This window comes from Chlorocebus sabaeus, chromosome 21 (genome assembly GCF_047675955.1).
Source record: "Chlorocebus sabaeus isolate Y175 chromosome 21, mChlSab1.0.hap1, whole genome shotgun sequence".
In the NCBI taxonomy this organism is placed as follows: Eukaryota; Metazoa; Chordata; class Mammalia; order Primates; family Cercopithecidae; genus Chlorocebus; species Chlorocebus sabaeus.
In genome coordinates, this window is record NC_132924.1 from 87,926,605 (window position 1) to 87,943,118 (window position 16,514).

The 16,514-nt window shown below is 36.3% G+C and overlaps 1 protein-coding gene across 2 annotated transcripts in view; it reads left to right on the forward strand.

Annotated features, from left to right (window-relative positions):
- The window catches only part of MDFIC (MyoD family inhibitor domain containing), a 90,907-nt gene that overhangs the window by 10,145 nt on the left and 64,248 nt on the right, over positions 1-16,514 (forward strand). For both annotated transcript variants that reach the window (XM_007982660.3, XM_007982662.3), the window contains exon 3: positions 9,312-9,434. In XM_007982660.3, coding sequence (XP_007980851.1) covers positions 9,312-9,434 — 123 coding nt within the window. The remainder of the gene's footprint in view (positions 1-9,311; positions 9,435-16,514) is intronic.

The window sequence follows — 16,514 nt, forward strand, 5'->3', positions numbered from 1 at the left end:
ATAGGTGACATAAAAAGAAAATAAAGAGTTGAAAGAGATTCTGTGACTACTATTAACTAAGACACAGGCAACAGTTATGGAAACAGGCAGGAAGAGAAGAAAAGTGTTGATGAATTTTGGGAAATTTTGAGTCTGAGTTGCTAAAGATATATTTATGTAGAGTTAAAACTTCAAATCTGTAGCTCAGGATAGGTGTCAGGGCTAGGATAATGGATCTACAAGTTATCTTCCTGAAATTTACTGAAACTGTAGAAGCTGATGAGACTGCAAAGATGGTAGAGCCAGAAGAATACAGGTTGTGGTCTAAGAGGAGAATCCGAAGAACTAATTCCTCCACAGGAAGGGTGGGGAGGGCCCAGAAATTGAGAGACTGAGTTAGTGAAGTTTATAAGAAGTTCCTAATTTGGACCTTTATGAAAATTGACAGAGGACACAGCTTCTGATTTCAATTCTATATCTACCATTCTGAAGTCCCAGATATTAATTTCAATATACTTCAAATTCACTTACAATTATCTTATTTGTGCCTTCACCACTATTTGAAAAACTCTTCCCTGTCCTCTATTTATTTCAAGATCAGACTCAAATCATAACTCTGAAATGCTCTTACAGATTAAACAACCCCCTTTGATTCACTTTTGATTTCCTCTAGCCTTCATTCTTGTAATAGTGCCAAGTAAGGGTTCATTGCTTAACTAGAGAGCTTGAGACTAAAAGTGTTCTTGATAAAATAACTCTGTGTAACTGACAGGTAACAGAAAGGTTTTTAAACTGTGGTGCATATGCAAGTTACCATGCTGAAAGACTAAAGATGGGTGTGAATCTTCCATTCCTTCTTTTTTCTTTTGAGATGCAGTGTCACTCTGTCACCCAGGCTGGAGTGCAATGGCATGATCTTGGCTCACTGCAACCTCCGCCTCCCAGGTTCAAGCAATTCTCTTTCCTCAGCCTCTTGAGTAGCTGGGATTACAGGCGTGCACCACTGCACCAAGCTAATTTTTGTATTTTCAGTAGAGACAGGATTTCACCATGATAGTCAGGCTGGTCTTGAACTCCTGACCTTGTGATCCTTCCACCTTGGCCTCCCAAAGTGCTGGGATTACAGGCGCGAGCCACTGTGCCCAGCCTCCATTCCTTTTTATAATGGAGTTAATAGACTGCCAATTAAGGGACCTGCTATAGATATGGTGTCTCTGGATTTTGGCAATCAGATAACCTCTTTCATAATAGTTTTCTAGACAAGATTAAGAAGGCTATTGTGCCTATAAGAGTGATTAGAATGTGATGCCTCTGAAAAACCATTGAATGAACTGGGCGTATTTAGCACAGAGAAGAGAGAGGAACATAAGATACTTTCTAATATGGTACTGTCAAATGGAGAGAAGATTAGACTTTGATTTTTTTACTTTGTTTGATTTTGCAAAAAGTAAAATACGATGAATCGGTGAAAATTTTAGGGAAGTAGATTTTAGCCACATGTGAGGAAGGTCCGAATAATTTAAACACCAGAAGTGGAGTAAGTTATTTTCTGAGGCCATTTCTCTATCCCTGTAAGTATTCATACCTACAGTCCTTGGCCTATTCTTGAGAATGTTGAATGTCTAATGTTTTCATCTGAATTTATTTTATCAGGTTGTCAGAGAGGCCTCTGAGAGCCCATTTAACTCCAGATTTCATAAGCCCATGAATGTTTGGCTTTAGTATGAACATATTGTTTGGCTGAATAAACATAACTGAACCTGTATTTAAGAAGGAAGGAGTTTGCTGTGCCTCAAGGTCAATCATCCTAAAAATTTATTCTTAGGGTAAGGAAAAGTAGGTTTAGATGTAAAAGGTGTAAGAGACTAAGATGACTGAGATGTGTCCTAGGTCCTCATATCAGATTGCTGTTATCCAAGGGATTCTTTTCTTTTCTTTTTTTTCTCAGAGGGAGTCTCGCTCTGTCGCCCAGGCTGGAGTGCAGTGGCGCCATCTCCACTCACTGCAAGCTCCGCCTTCCGGGTTCACGCCATTCTCCGGCCTCAGCCTCTCGAGTAGCTGGGACTACAGGCGCCCACCACCTCGCCCGGCTATTTTTTTTGTATTTTTAGTAGAGACCGGGGTTTCACCATGTTAGCCAGGGATGGTCTCGTTTTCCTGACCTCGTGATCCACCCGCCTCGGCCTCCTACAGTGCTGGGATTACAGGCGTGAGTCAACGCGCCTGGTCCCAAGCGCTTACTTTCTTAAGTGGAAAGCTCACAATTCTTCCTTCTCCCTTCATAAATTTAGAGCCCTGATTTATTGAGATGTATGTTAAATGATTGCTGCACTTTGCACCTATTTCTTTGCATATTTATACTCAACTGGATTTTCATATAATTTTGTAATTTGTTTTCCAATTTTGCTTGTACATATTCCATTCCTTTTACCTACCCCAAACCTATAAAGTGATTGAGTCAGTATAATTTGCCCACCATTCTTTTGGGTCTAAACATACCATATGCTTCTAAATACATAAGAAGCCCTTCAAAGGAATATATTTTAGAGCTTGCTTAGAAGTCTTATTATTTTCAAAATACTGATAGCAATGAATTAATTAAATTACATTGATTTAAGCATTTGACTTACTCAACAAACATTTATAGTGTATGATTATATAACTTCCTTGTGTTTGCAAAATCTTGAAATTTATGCATATGTTCATTCACTCATCTGTTTAAATGCTTTGGTTATCTTAACGTGTATTTTTGGACAATGCGATTTTAATCCATTTTAGAATGTTAGGCAAAGCAGGTTGGTTTTGCAATGCTCCTTAAAGGTCATTAAGCTTGAGGGTTTTTTTTTTTTTTTTTTTTTTTTTTTTGGATCAGTGAAGAAGTAAAATTCCAGAGCCTCAGGTCTTCCTGAAAGCTGCCTTATCTTTGGTTTTTTTAAAGGTTACAGTTGGGAAACATTTGCAGAATTTCCACATTATTCTGAACTGCGGGGAAAATACAGACCTAGTTTTTTTTTGGTTACTTTTCCCAGAGATTTTAGTCTCAGATTACTTGAAATTTCATAAACTAGAATACATACGATCATCTGTAATAATGCTGGTGTTTTAATGGAAGAGTAAATATGAAATTGTTTAAAGCAAGTTTGTTATAGATAAGGGAGGTATGAATATAAATTGCATATCAACAATAACAATATATATAATATGCAGATTATAAATGCTCTGTCATAGATTATCATCAGATATTTAATGGAAGTGTATGAGAGCTCACATGCAAAAGTCTCAAAATTTAAACACAAAGAGAACTAGTTATACTCGTTTTTATTAGAATAGAAGTATATTTTACACTGATTAAGTTTTATGAGGTTTTATAAAGATTCCTGCCAAGGAACATAATTTATATTAGTTGAAGTAAGCAAATAAAGTATGAGTAACAAGTAGAAAATGTATTTTTCTTTTTTGTTTTTGTTTTTTTGGTTTGTGACTTTGCACACACTCACACTTCTGCCTGGTTCAGTAGAATATTTGAGGTGGCTTATAGGAATACTTTTTAAAAAGGATTAAAACAGAATAACGGTAAATATAAGTAGACTAGGAAACCCAAGCCTGGGTAAATCAGAATGTATAGGTATAGGCTGTGGGGTCAAACACAGTTATTCAATTTTGTATGTAGATGTGCGTTCAAAAGAAAACTTTTGGAAGATATACTTTTCATTGTCTATAAGGAAAAAAATAACATACAGCTACTCAAAGGAAACAATACTTTTCCTTGTATTCAGTCTGGAAACATACTTATTGTCTGGTTTTTCATATAGAGATTACCGAATGGATACTGCCCTTACCAACCTCCTTATGATTTATTTATAGCATGTTTTAAAAAGGTGCTTATTGCAATAACACTTAATGTAATAACAATAGCCAGTGTGAATGAGCTCTTATTCTATATCAGACACTGTGCTTTCCTGGCTTGATTTCATTTATTTCCACATCCACCTTACGAGGTAGAGACTGTTTTTATTCCCATTTAAAGATGAAGAAACTGGCAAAGATTAACTTGTCCAAGATCCACATCATTAGTGGTGGACGCAGGCACCCTGATTTTAGATCCTTTGCTTTTAGTCGCTTCTCTAGTGCAGTGTAAAATTGGGAGAGAGTCCTTCTGTCCCAGAGACACTAATGAGAATCCTTTTATTCATCAGGAGGACTTCAAGTATTTGGACTTTTAAATGGCAATATTGCCCCCATTTTTTTGAAAACTGTGGCATGTACAGAAATTTGAAGCAACATTCTCAGGTTCTTCTGTTACTATAATATTATTTGTTAAAAGCATTCTGTTATGGAGATAATATTATTGCTTGATTATAAATTGTTGGAAAAATATCCCTCTTCAATAGTTTGAACAATTGTCTTATAGAAAAGGTAAAGCTTACTATTTCTACCTACAAAGGGCAGAACTAAGAATAGTTATAAATGACTTAATAGCAGATTTATGTTAAAAAAAAAAAAAGAATAACTTCTTAATGCACCAATCTGACCAAGAATACAAGGTGTCCCCTTGTGAAGTAGCAATCATTGAAATTTTGGAGAAGGGCTGAATATTACGGTAGACCTTTCTACACTGAGTGGGATATGAAACTAGCTGAGCTGCAGATCTTTTCCAACTCTGGATTTTATCCTCCTGTTTCCAACTGAATATCTATCTCTGAGATTCTGTTTTCTTATCAGTAAAACTGGGCTAAGTTTTTCTCTTTATTACACTGTTGATGGTTCTGAAGATCAAATAAATATTATATATTTAAGTCCTTTGAAAACCATTAGTACTATAATTCCAAACATTGATTATTCTTTCAAGAAAGAAAACATTTTGTTTTTGAAACTTATGTAACACACACATATTAGTTGAGTGGCTGTTATGTGGCATATATCATATTTTATATGTTATTTTCTAATTTATTATTAATGTTCTTAGATTTTTCTCTCTTGCTAATTACCATCTTATTATTTTATCCTCCAACTGTTGTAGACAAGTAAAACCACCAAGTTTTAAATTTAGATAATACCAACTAGGTAAAATGTTATAGAATTTTAAATTAAACAGAAATTCTATTTACCTGAATATTTTTCATTCTCCTTCAACAGGAAGAATTGAGATTGGAGAAGATTGTTTCTTCATTCATGCCCTTCTTTAGAAACAGGAAGATAAAGGGTATTGATTCTGTAAGATAAACAGTCATTTCTGAGTAGGACATATTGTATTTAAATTGATCATTTGGAACCCTTACTTTTTCCATTTACTCTCACTCAATTCATGTTCGTCACTTTCTTTGAGAATTAATTCAAATCCAATGCCCTACAATGGCTTTTCTATGATTTCCTCGACTCCATTTTAAACACTCTTCTGCGTGTGTATGAGCTTTTGGCTCTATTGTTTAGCTCTTGTACAGAATCAGATTTGCAGAATTTTAGAGCCAGAAAGGCCTCTGCGTTCATCCAGTTCGACGCTCTAATTTCCTGATGAAGAGGATGAAGACAATGAGTCCCAGTCAAACAGCTGGTCAGCCTTTGAGCCAGAATTATGTTGGAGCAGTTGTCACTACCTTCTGTTTTGCAGTTGCTTGATTGTTTATGTGTGTGTGTTTGGTCTCCCCAGTGAGAAGATTTGTTGCCAGGGAACTAGCCTTTTTCCTCATCCAGAGAAAAGTAGTTCTTCGTCACTTGTTTGTCCAGAGTAGACATACTAGGATGCTCAGGAGCTAGCCTTTGGAAGTAGATGCCAGTGGTGTTCAACTATCCTTTGATCTAGTACTATTTTTAATGCATCTTCAATTTTTATTTTGAAATCTAAAACGTATTTCTTTTATTCCATTATTAGTAGAATTGATGAGCATGATATATAATTCAGATTTCTGAATTCAGATCACTGAAATGAGTAAATAGTAAGAATATATTAATAAAATGACATGTATACATTTGAAAGTCACAGAACAGTCAAGTGGTCACAGAAGTTTAGTTTGTGCAAGTGGACAATTGGCAACAGTCAATTTCAATTATTTTTGTTGGGAACCTTTTCTGAATCTTGCTTTGGGCTGGGTGCTGCAGATCACAGCAAAACCCTGAGACCAGCTTTTGAGCCAAGACATTTAGTTTTCAAGAGAAGTAAAGTTGAATAGACTGAGAATAGTGAATTAATAGTAACTGCATATTATTTACTATTTATTGAATATAATCAGACAGAGAATGATAGTTTTTTTCTTTTTTGACCTGAGATGGACAATGGGAATCACCAAATTCTAGAATTTCACAGATAAGGAAACTTTTTAAAAAATGTGATAAATTGTCCATTAATAACAGTTTAGAGCAGGAAGAACTTTATTTTTTACCTAGAGTGGGTTATATAGTTGCACATCTATGTGTATACGGATCACATGGCATTTTCATTTATTCAATGGAGAATTGAGAGGGTCTGTGTTTAGCACTCGAATATTGGACATGATTCAAATATGAGTTAAGTGTGTCTAGAGGCTTTATTCATACCTATTTTCTTTTAGTCAGCAATGCTTCATAATGCCTTGGTTTCATGAATTAATTTTAATGGAATTAAACTTGAACAGCTCAAAATTATATAATTAATTTCATTCAGCTTCAATTAAAGTTACTAATTGAATCAAGCCTACTAGCATGACACCTGGCGGCAGTCAGCTACATAACAATGGCAGCAAGTATTTAGGACTCTGCCGATGAGCTAGTTCATGTCTACTAGTGAGTTTCTATGAAAAATCTCTTTTATTGATAATCTCAGAATGTCCTTGAGTTGACTGTAGCAGTGGAAAGATTTCTGGAGTTGTTTAAAAAAGTAAAGATTTTAATTGAAACTAACATATCTCATGAAGATTACATTTCTCTATGATAATGCTGAGTAAATGTTACATAAATCTAGAACATATTGGTTTAGTATATTTTCAATTTATATTTTACTGCTATTTGAATATGGTTTTGTTTATAAAAATCCTTGGAATTTAAGACCCCATTTGCTTCAGAGACCTTAGCCTCTGGACTTGGTCCCAAGTGGGTGTCCATCTATTTTTATGTGTTGAAATTTGTTTCATGGCAGAACTTTTTAATTGTTGTGAAATCCCCATGGTACATGAAAAATTTTTGCATGTGCAGAAATTTTTTCCTTCCACTGGAAATGTTAACACGGTTGACTAACAACTTCTGTTTGAATCTCTTTCCTTTCTTTGCTTCGATGGCTTAACATCATGCAGTTTTTCTTACTTCTCTAACTCCTTCCTAATTGTATGGACTCTTCTTAGTACTTGGTACTCTTCTTGATATTTCTTAATATATTCACTCTTTTAGTGAGTCATTAATTTGAATGGCTTTGGAAATCAAGTTTAGAAAGATGACTATTTCTAGCTATAACCTTTTTTCTGACTTGCAAATTCAAATGTCCAATACTTAATTCATCCAGTAGACTGTAAACTCCAAGAAGGCCTGGGCAGCATTTCATAATTCGTTGTATCCTCATCAACTAGCACAATGCCTAAACATCTACTATGCAAAAATATATATTACTAAAATAATAAATTGGTCTCCTGATTTTTAGGCTTTCCCAGTCAAATCCAGACTGAGAAGTTGGTCATATCCAGCCCCACCTTCCTTGATTATCTCTACAAACCTCTAGTTAATTTCTCACATTTACTGCCTATTCCATCTTGTTATCTAGTTAATTATACTCTTATCAACTTCAATATGGGCTTTGGGAAATCGCTCTTTTAGTTTCCCTTACTGTATTCTCCCTCTTAGATGTATCCATACTCCAATGGAATCATCTGAGTTCAACCTCTTCTCCCTCAGTTGAAATAGAATCTTTGATTTTGGTACCCAGGAACATGTTAAGCGGCCTGGCGCAGTGGCTCACGTCTGTAATCCCAGCACTTTGGGAGGCTGAGAAGGGCAGATCACGAGGCCAGGAGATCGAGACCATCCTGGCTAACATGGTGAAACCCCGTCTCTACTAAAAATACAAAAAAATTAGCCGGGTATGGTGGCGGGCACCTGTAGTCCCAGCTGCTGGCGAGGCTGAGGCAGGAGAATGGCGTGAACCCGGCAGGCGGAGCTTGCAGTGAGCGGAGATCTCGCCACTGCACTCCAGCCTGGGCGACAGAGGGAGACTCTGTCTCAAAACAAACAAACAAACAAACAACAAAAACGAAACACAACAAAAAACTCGCCAAGTGAATTAAAGTGCATCCAGAACTGAGAATCACAAGTGTGCACAAGTTTGTTAATCTTCCTGAGGCGTGGCTCTGATAAGGCATTTCATAAAGCTTCAGTGGCTAGTTTGACTTATTTTTCTTGCTTTTGAATTTCATCCACATTTCTCACCTTAGCATTATAATGTACACACAATGTCTCTAATCAAACCTTCACAGTCTTCTCTCCTAATTTTCTACTCATAGTCCTTCACAGTCCGGAGTTGGAAGCTTTGCCCAAATGTCTGCTTTTGGAGTTTGCCTGTGCTGTTCTTCTACCTTTCTCCCATCTGGACTTTTGGAAATCCAAATAATCTTTTAAAGACTATCCAACATGTACCCTTTTCTCAGTGCTTTTCTTGATCTCTGAATCCTGATGAATATTTTTGCTTCCTTTGAACCTCTTTGGTGATCTGGACCTCTCATAGCATGCATTTTACCTTATTGCCAGTTTGCTTTTGGTTTGACTTATGCTTCCCAAAGACTTTACGGTTCCGTACATGTTGGTTTTCTCCCTGAGAACCCATAAATCCATCTGCGATTCTCTCCTCCTACACACCCTTCTCGGAGGATGCATTACACAGTCCTTGACTTTTTCTTCACTTTCTAGAGAGAGAATGCTATAGTTGCTTTCTATACCTCCTCACTACTCAGTCTCTCCTCATTCAGCTGCGGGCTGACTTTCATCTCTACCACTCATCAGAGCTTCTTCTCTTTCACTCCTTTCCCCGCTGCTCAACCCTCTACATGCATGGACTCACTCACTTTCATCTTTCCTGTAACGTTCCCACATTTCTCTATCATGGCACATCTCTTGCTGTATTAAAATTACTTGTTTACTGTAAACTTAACAGATTATTTTTACCATGAACATCTCTGGTTCTTTAATGTCAGGCTGATAGTAGGTGCTCAGTAAATACCTGTTACTGAGTCAATAACATAGGCAGCAGTCAATAGAGGTAGACCTGTTGTATATCCTTACATTATGGCAGACTTGGAAGCATTTAGAAAAATGTATATACTAAAAAAAGAGAAAAATATATAAATTCAATTATATTAAATGTATCTTTTTTAATTCAGGAAAATGTGATAAAGACAATACTGAGAAAGATACAACTCAAGCTACCAATAGTCACTTCACACATGGAGAGATGCAAGACCAGTCCATTTGGGGAAATCCTTCAGATGGTGAACTCATCAGAAGTAAGTATTTTTAGAAAAAACTTTGAGTGATTTTGGGATATGACTATGATAATATATTCTTCGTTAAATTGTCCCAGATAATTCTGCTACAAATCCGTAAATCAACAGAGTTTATCTAAAAGTGGTTTCATTCATATTTTAAATTACAGAGCTAAAGCTAGGGTATACATAATGCTGTCAGTGTTGTCTTTCTTCAGAAAAGAAGAATTGACCCGTAAATGTTGGACTCCATTCTCAGAGAGATTTAGTCAAAATTCAGTTCCTTTTTGAGTAGCAACTAAGTGGAAGTCAAACAACTCTAAGTATATGCAGATGGAGAAACTAACAAGAGAAAGATGGTGGAGCTAAAAGATTAATGTTACTGTGGTCTCTGTTCTACTAGCTAACTGACTCTAATTTTTTTTTTATTAATATTTTATCACTGTTGGTTAAAAATTTTTTGTGATATTCTTCTTCCTAAAATTGCATACAAAAGCTTTGGTCTATTTTCATGTTACTCTTTGAATGCCTTGCAATACCATGTCTTTTGGGTGCTGATCAGAATGCTGATTCCATGTGAGGCTCTGCTCTCGAGCTCCTGGAGCTCACGTTCTGGTCACTAAGTTCCCCTGGGTGTGTGTTCAAGGTGAATTTGCCATACAATGAATTATTGGACATAGCAAACACGTAGGTGTAAATATTGCTGCTAGGCCACACCTGGAAGAGCACAGAGAGTAAATCTTTTGATATTCCCCTTTAGAGTAACCAAAGTACCATGTTTCCTTCTCAGGTTTTCAGAGTGGGTAGAGGAGAATTTACTTCTGGGATCAAATGTTTATTTTGTTTTTAAAACTTATTTCTTTAGTTTAAATAACTTCATACTATTGACCCTTTACTGTCTTCCACATTACACTTACTTTGAAACTTAGAACATTTCTTTCCTCTCTAGAATGCCACTACCTGTCTCTAACTGAAAACTAAACAAAATAAATTAGGAAAAAAGAAGGAAGAGTCCAACTTAGGAGAAAATAAACAACAACAATAAAAACACTATTGAAGGAAATTTCCAGGTTTCAAACAAAAACTCTAAAAATGAGTATGTTTTATGTTAATTTTAGGACCATTTTGGCTTTTATACACTTTCGTCTTGGAGAAGGGAGTAGGAAGGAAGGAAGTGAGACTCAGAAATTAGTGAGGAGGAAGATTTATATAGCTTTATCTAAAGAATCAAATAAACATTATTTCAAGTAAACGTTTATCTCAAAAACATATATTGGTTAGCTTTTATCTAATATTGACTCTGCTATTGTGAAAAACATGATTTTGTGGAATAACTGGCCTATTTTATCTCTGATTTCCTACCAACCAGAGTTAGTGAGCACTAGAAGAAGTTCTAGAGACAATTTTACCTCTATCTGTTGGCAAGCAAAATGGTTTTCTCACTTTGTTTTTTCAGTTGTAACAATTTTAAGTGTGTGCTTCATTTAATTGGTTTATTTCCTTAATCTCTTTTCCTAGGGCCCACAATAGGAAAATGTGAGTAAGATTTCTTAGAACAACAACAATAAAAAAATACAAACACTAGGCCGGGTGCGGTGGCTCACGCCTGTAATCCCAGCACTTTGGGAGGCCGAGGCGGGTGGATCACGAGGTCAGGAGATCGAGACCTTCCTGGTGAACACTGTGAAACCCCGTCTCTACTAAAAATACAAAAAAATTAGCTGGGCGTGGTGGTAGGCGCCTGTGGTCTCAGCTACTCAGGAGGCTGAGGCAGGAGAATAGCATGAACCTGGGGGCGGCGGGGACGGAGTTTGCTGTGAGCCAAGATCGCGACACTGCACTCCAGCCTGGGCAACAGAGCAAACTCTGTCTCACCAAAAAAAAAAAAAAAAAGGCAACATTATTAAATAAGAATATGGAGAGTCATGCTAATGTGTTAAATGTGTTTATATTATTTGGTTAAGCTCACATTAGTCATAGAATCCATACCATTAAAAAGAATGAATTAAAATGATTTACTCTATGGTTTAATTGGTTAAGTGGGTATCAAAATATATTGTAAATTGCGTGAGTTTCTTTATTGAGATAATGATGTACCCTGTCCCATGGCACTTTGGAACATTAGGAAACAACTGTCTAGTTTCTTACTAATATTCACTGAAGGAATGAAGCGATACAGAAATTTAAACCCCTCTCTGAAAGGGCTGCTGGGGAAACTGACAGATGAATGGATACACAAAAGATACCGGCCAAAGATAGCAATGCCACTCCTGCCTGAAACATAAGCTGGCAAGCATTTCCAAATATTGGTGGGTGAAATCTGACTCTGAATTTTGATTATAAATTTCAAAAACTCCATTTTCGTTATTTTCCCAGTCATACTTTTCTAGACAAAGTCTACTTTGTTGGATCAACAGAAAAAAATTGATATCTGGATTTGCAGAAGTGGAACATTTTATATCATCTTTAAAACTGACTCAATTCTGGATAGCATTTGAAAGTTTTGTATTGTGGTAGCTTCTGCTATTCCAACTCCTTTGATACTAAACTCTCAGAACTGCCTGACTTTCCTTCTTTGGCCTTCCCCACAGAGTCATTGTCCATCTCTGTGTAATTTAATGTCTGTCTGTCTTAACTCTGAAGTTAGGAAAATGTGTATTTTCCTCTTGCTTAAGCATCTTGCACATTTTGGGGGCCCAGAAACTCTTTTGTAATAACAATAGGCCCTGGAAAAGGAGACTCTGGCTCAGAGCTTCATGGGAGGAGGGGAACATCTGTGTTGAGTCAGGCCCGGGCTGGCTCCCATTCCAGGAGTCCTGTGTGGCTCTCTGAGCACCGTGGAAGAGGCAGACAGCTGGCTCTCACGGAATTGATGTTAGTGTTCCCACTGTAGTGTGAGTTTGGCTGAATAGAGGGATCATCAGAAAAATGAGGCTGGCTGGGTGTGGGAACATTTTCAAATGCACAACCCACACATTTTCCAAGCTTCCATGGGGCAGCTCAGCTGCATATGCAAGAAGTGAAGGAGAGAGACTCGGTCGAATGTGACTTCTTTTTCTTTATTCTTGAAAGTGGTGAGGGCTTGGCAGCTCGTGTCTCCGTTGTGCCGGGTGGCTGCTGCCTTCTTTGCAGGACACTCAAGGCATAATTTATAGGGGACTGTTAGCTGTCAGTGTAATAAGGCTGTTTTTACTTTGCTGAGAATAACTGAGCTCTGGAAAGTCAAGGGAGTGGCTGCTTTGGAAATTGTATTCTAATTAAAGGGTGTATTCTCAGGCCTCATAAGGGATATTCAAGCTGAGAATAATTTCCAGATTATTCTGTGAACTTTAACCCTGACCTTAGCAGACTACCTGCTTGAACTCATACTTGGTTCATGCTCTACACAGAAGTTTGTACTTAGTCTGCTTTCCCTGGTCCACCTAGAAAACATTGCAGGTGGCAGGCCTGGGGTACTATGGTTTTTCAGGGTATGGATTTCAAATTGGTTGCCCTTGAATTGCTAACTTATTACAGAGAATACATTATGGAAGTAATAAATAAAAAGAAGAAACTCATGTGGAATCAAACATTTCGAATAAATAGGCCCCACACTATCTGGTCAGAGAATGCACATTTTGGTTCTCTTTCTTATGAAATTTAAATTTAAAAAGATAATTCTAGCCACTTAAATTTGTTTAAAAATTTCTAAACCAAATTAGTAAAGAATTAAAAACAATAAAGGTTTTATGAAAAAAAAGTTTATAATTGGATATTCTTTTTTTATTTTATGACTTTTTATCCTTTTTACAGTTCAAAAGGCTTTTATATTCTTAGAACATATTTTGGTGTATAATTTAATTTCTGAAAGGTGGCTTAAATTTTGGAATTTATAAGAGCACCAACTAAGCATTTGGCTTTTCCCCTCAGATTAGGATATATGGTATCGTATATAATTTGAAGCTATGCCTTGTTCAAATATAATTATTTGAACAATAAATATAATAGTTTCAAATAGTTTTGAAATATATTTTGAACAATAAATATAATAGTTTCAAATATAATTTGAAACTATTCCTCTGACTTACTAAGTGTTACAGTGAAGCAACACCATCAATTAATATTAATTTTTCTGTTTAACCCATAATATGCATAAACTGATAACAGGCAATAGGCAACATTTCATGTTTTAATTAGACAAGAAAAGGAACAGAAGCAACAGAAGCAACATTTCGATCTCAGTCTTTGGGGGGGATTTCTAAGGTAGGGAGAAGTGTGTGTGTGTATGTGTGTGTGTGTGTGTTACTGTGCTTACACTCAGGCATGTGTAATATTTTCCTTTAATTTAGGTCAAATTCTACTATTCTAATTATTTCCAATAGAGAGCTTACATTTTTCTTTGTTCCTCTTTATAAAGTGCCTCAGGTCTCTATCTCAGGTTTTTCTAGGTCTTTCTGAAAATTCTTATTAGTTAACTTTATCCTTGGACATTGCTTTTACATAAACGTCTCCTAATTCTAAATGTCATTACTTAACTCCAGAAATTTTCCTTAGCTTCTCTTCTGAAATAAATTTCCCATTAAATTAAACTATTTTGTTCAGCTAATTCTCTCCTTTGTGATTTTATAGAATTCCCATGATCTGAAGCAAAGTTAGAATGCTCTACTTAAATGGTAATCCCCATTCTATTTAACCCATTTATTCATTTTGAAGAGTTTTTAGCTCTCATAATAGTAAGCACTTAATTGGCAGTAGAATGCAAGCTCTTCTGCATCTCACAGTTGCTCACCCTTATGGAGCTGCTGTATCATGCCTTTTCACTCATCCTGCTACTTGAAACCTTTCTCTTGGCATCATCTGCATTTCCTCTCAACATCAACAGGCTCTGTTATTAGGAGCTCTATTATTTCTTTTCCTAGCCTTTGCCAACTTAATGCGGATCACCCTTTAATGCATACCATTTAATCACTTTAGGGAATGCCTCCTTTATGTAAAATACTGAAAGAAAAGCAGATACTCAGGTGTTCTATTTATATACTTAGAGCATTTTTACTTTGTTGGTAAGGAAAGAGCATTGAGAGGTTTGTATTAAGTTTATTTCACAGCTCTCCTTTGAAGGCACATTTCAGTAAGTGTTAATTTGGATTTCTTTAGAATTCACTTTGTATGGAAAAGGCCATCAACCAGCCCTTAGATGACTATGGCCTAGTTAAGACTGGAAGATACAGCTATCGTATTATGTTTCTTGGGTAATCTAGGAGTTTTTCCCTAATATTTCATGCTCATTCATTTTTGGGAGCACATATTGGAAGCAAGTAATTCTGACTTTTGCCTTGCTCAATGTCTTTTCCTCCTCTATTTGGCTCTCAGAAATATTCTCTGTTTATTCAATATGTTGGACAAACAGTTATGTGACTGTAGTACACGTGCTTTGATTATTGTTTTAGAGGAGGATGTTTATGGTCAATTATTCCAAAATCAAACTAATTGGGTTCAAGGTTGGGTGGATAATCCTAAGTCATTTTTGATGGGCTCCTGTATTTATCTTATTGGTCAATGGCAACCATTAGGCTGTATTCTAGAATGGAGGTCAAGTTGCCTGACACACTTCTTCTCAGGCTGCACTATTCTATCCTCATCTGGCTTCTGCCCAGAAGTCGGGGAAAACCATTTCATTTTGAGCCGATTTTTGTTTTGAGCATTTAATGTTCAGGGGTTGAGAGGTCAATGGAAACTGACTTCCAGGAGTCAGACTGTGGCTGCATCATTACTACTAATGCTAGGCCAGTTCCCTACCCTCTGTGAGCTCTAACATCTCATTTTTAAAAGGGAGGTGCTAACACTTTATGCCTCATTGTCATTTTGATGATTATACAAGAAAATGCATATTGTATGCTTCCTTAGCACAGAGACAAATGAGTAGGCACGCACTGAATTTATTGGTTTTCATTATTATTACCCTTGAGCCCAACTATTAGTTCTAAGGCTTGTTTTGTTTTATTTTTTCATCATGGCTCCATTGGGTTACATGTCCAGACAGGCTGGATCCAAAAGATCATGTCTTTCCGACACCCTTGATATTGTCTACAACAATAACCAGCACATTGATTGCTGCATGGTTTATGCTTAATAAATGCATGATGACTTAAGTGTATTGAATTAATAAGGGGGAGGGAAGAGGTGCTTTACCTACCTTGCCTGTATTATTTCAGATGTTAAGGTCCTGAGATGAAGATTCTAAATCACTACAGTATTCCATTTATTCTTTCTAACTCCCTTCTTACTCCGAAGCTGCACATGGTTTATTCATGTCAAGTTTGAAGTATGTATAGATGACTTTTATGATATTAAAGCAATCAAGTTCTAAATTTGGCTATCATTTACTGATAAGGCTACTTTGAAGAGTTTTCAGTGAAGTTCTTATGGTAGTGCTCTGTATAACATTCATTTTCTGAGGAGGTGAATAGGAATGACACTTTCTTTATGGCCTTTTTTGCATCCCATGTTCCTTAGTTTTCATGCCTACTCATAAGAAAAAAATTTCAAGACAACCTTAGTTCCCTCCCTGCCTTTTGTGTCCCTCCCTCCAGCTTGGATGGACTTTCCTTCCATCCTTCATTCTCTCCCTCCCATTCTTTTGTCTTCCTTTTCTTCCTCTTTTCTTCTTTTCCTCTTTTCTTCTTTCTCATATTATTCTCTGCCTTTCTAACAGATATGTGTAGTCCTACTGCACATGTAGATATTGTTCATCAGTATAAAGCTATATATAATGAAGTCCATTACTATTTAAAGATTGTAATTGGTAATAAATTCGTTCTTATATTTACCTCTACTTCTCTGATTTTGTAAATTGGAATTTTCTCATGGGTTTTAATGAGTTGTGAAATAACAAGTTATATACAAATGAATCTGCAGAGTGTAAGAAAGAAAGAGACTGCTTTGCAATTTATGGATGTTTCTATGTACACTTCTCTGTGTTTCCCCCAAACAAAGCTCCTTTTTGTGTTTTTCTAGATGCTTTCCATTATGCTTAAGTGATCGGATTTGTTTTCATGAAGATTGGATAAGAATATTTTTAAAGTGCTTTGTATACCATAAAGCACAATGTGTGTTGTTATGTTG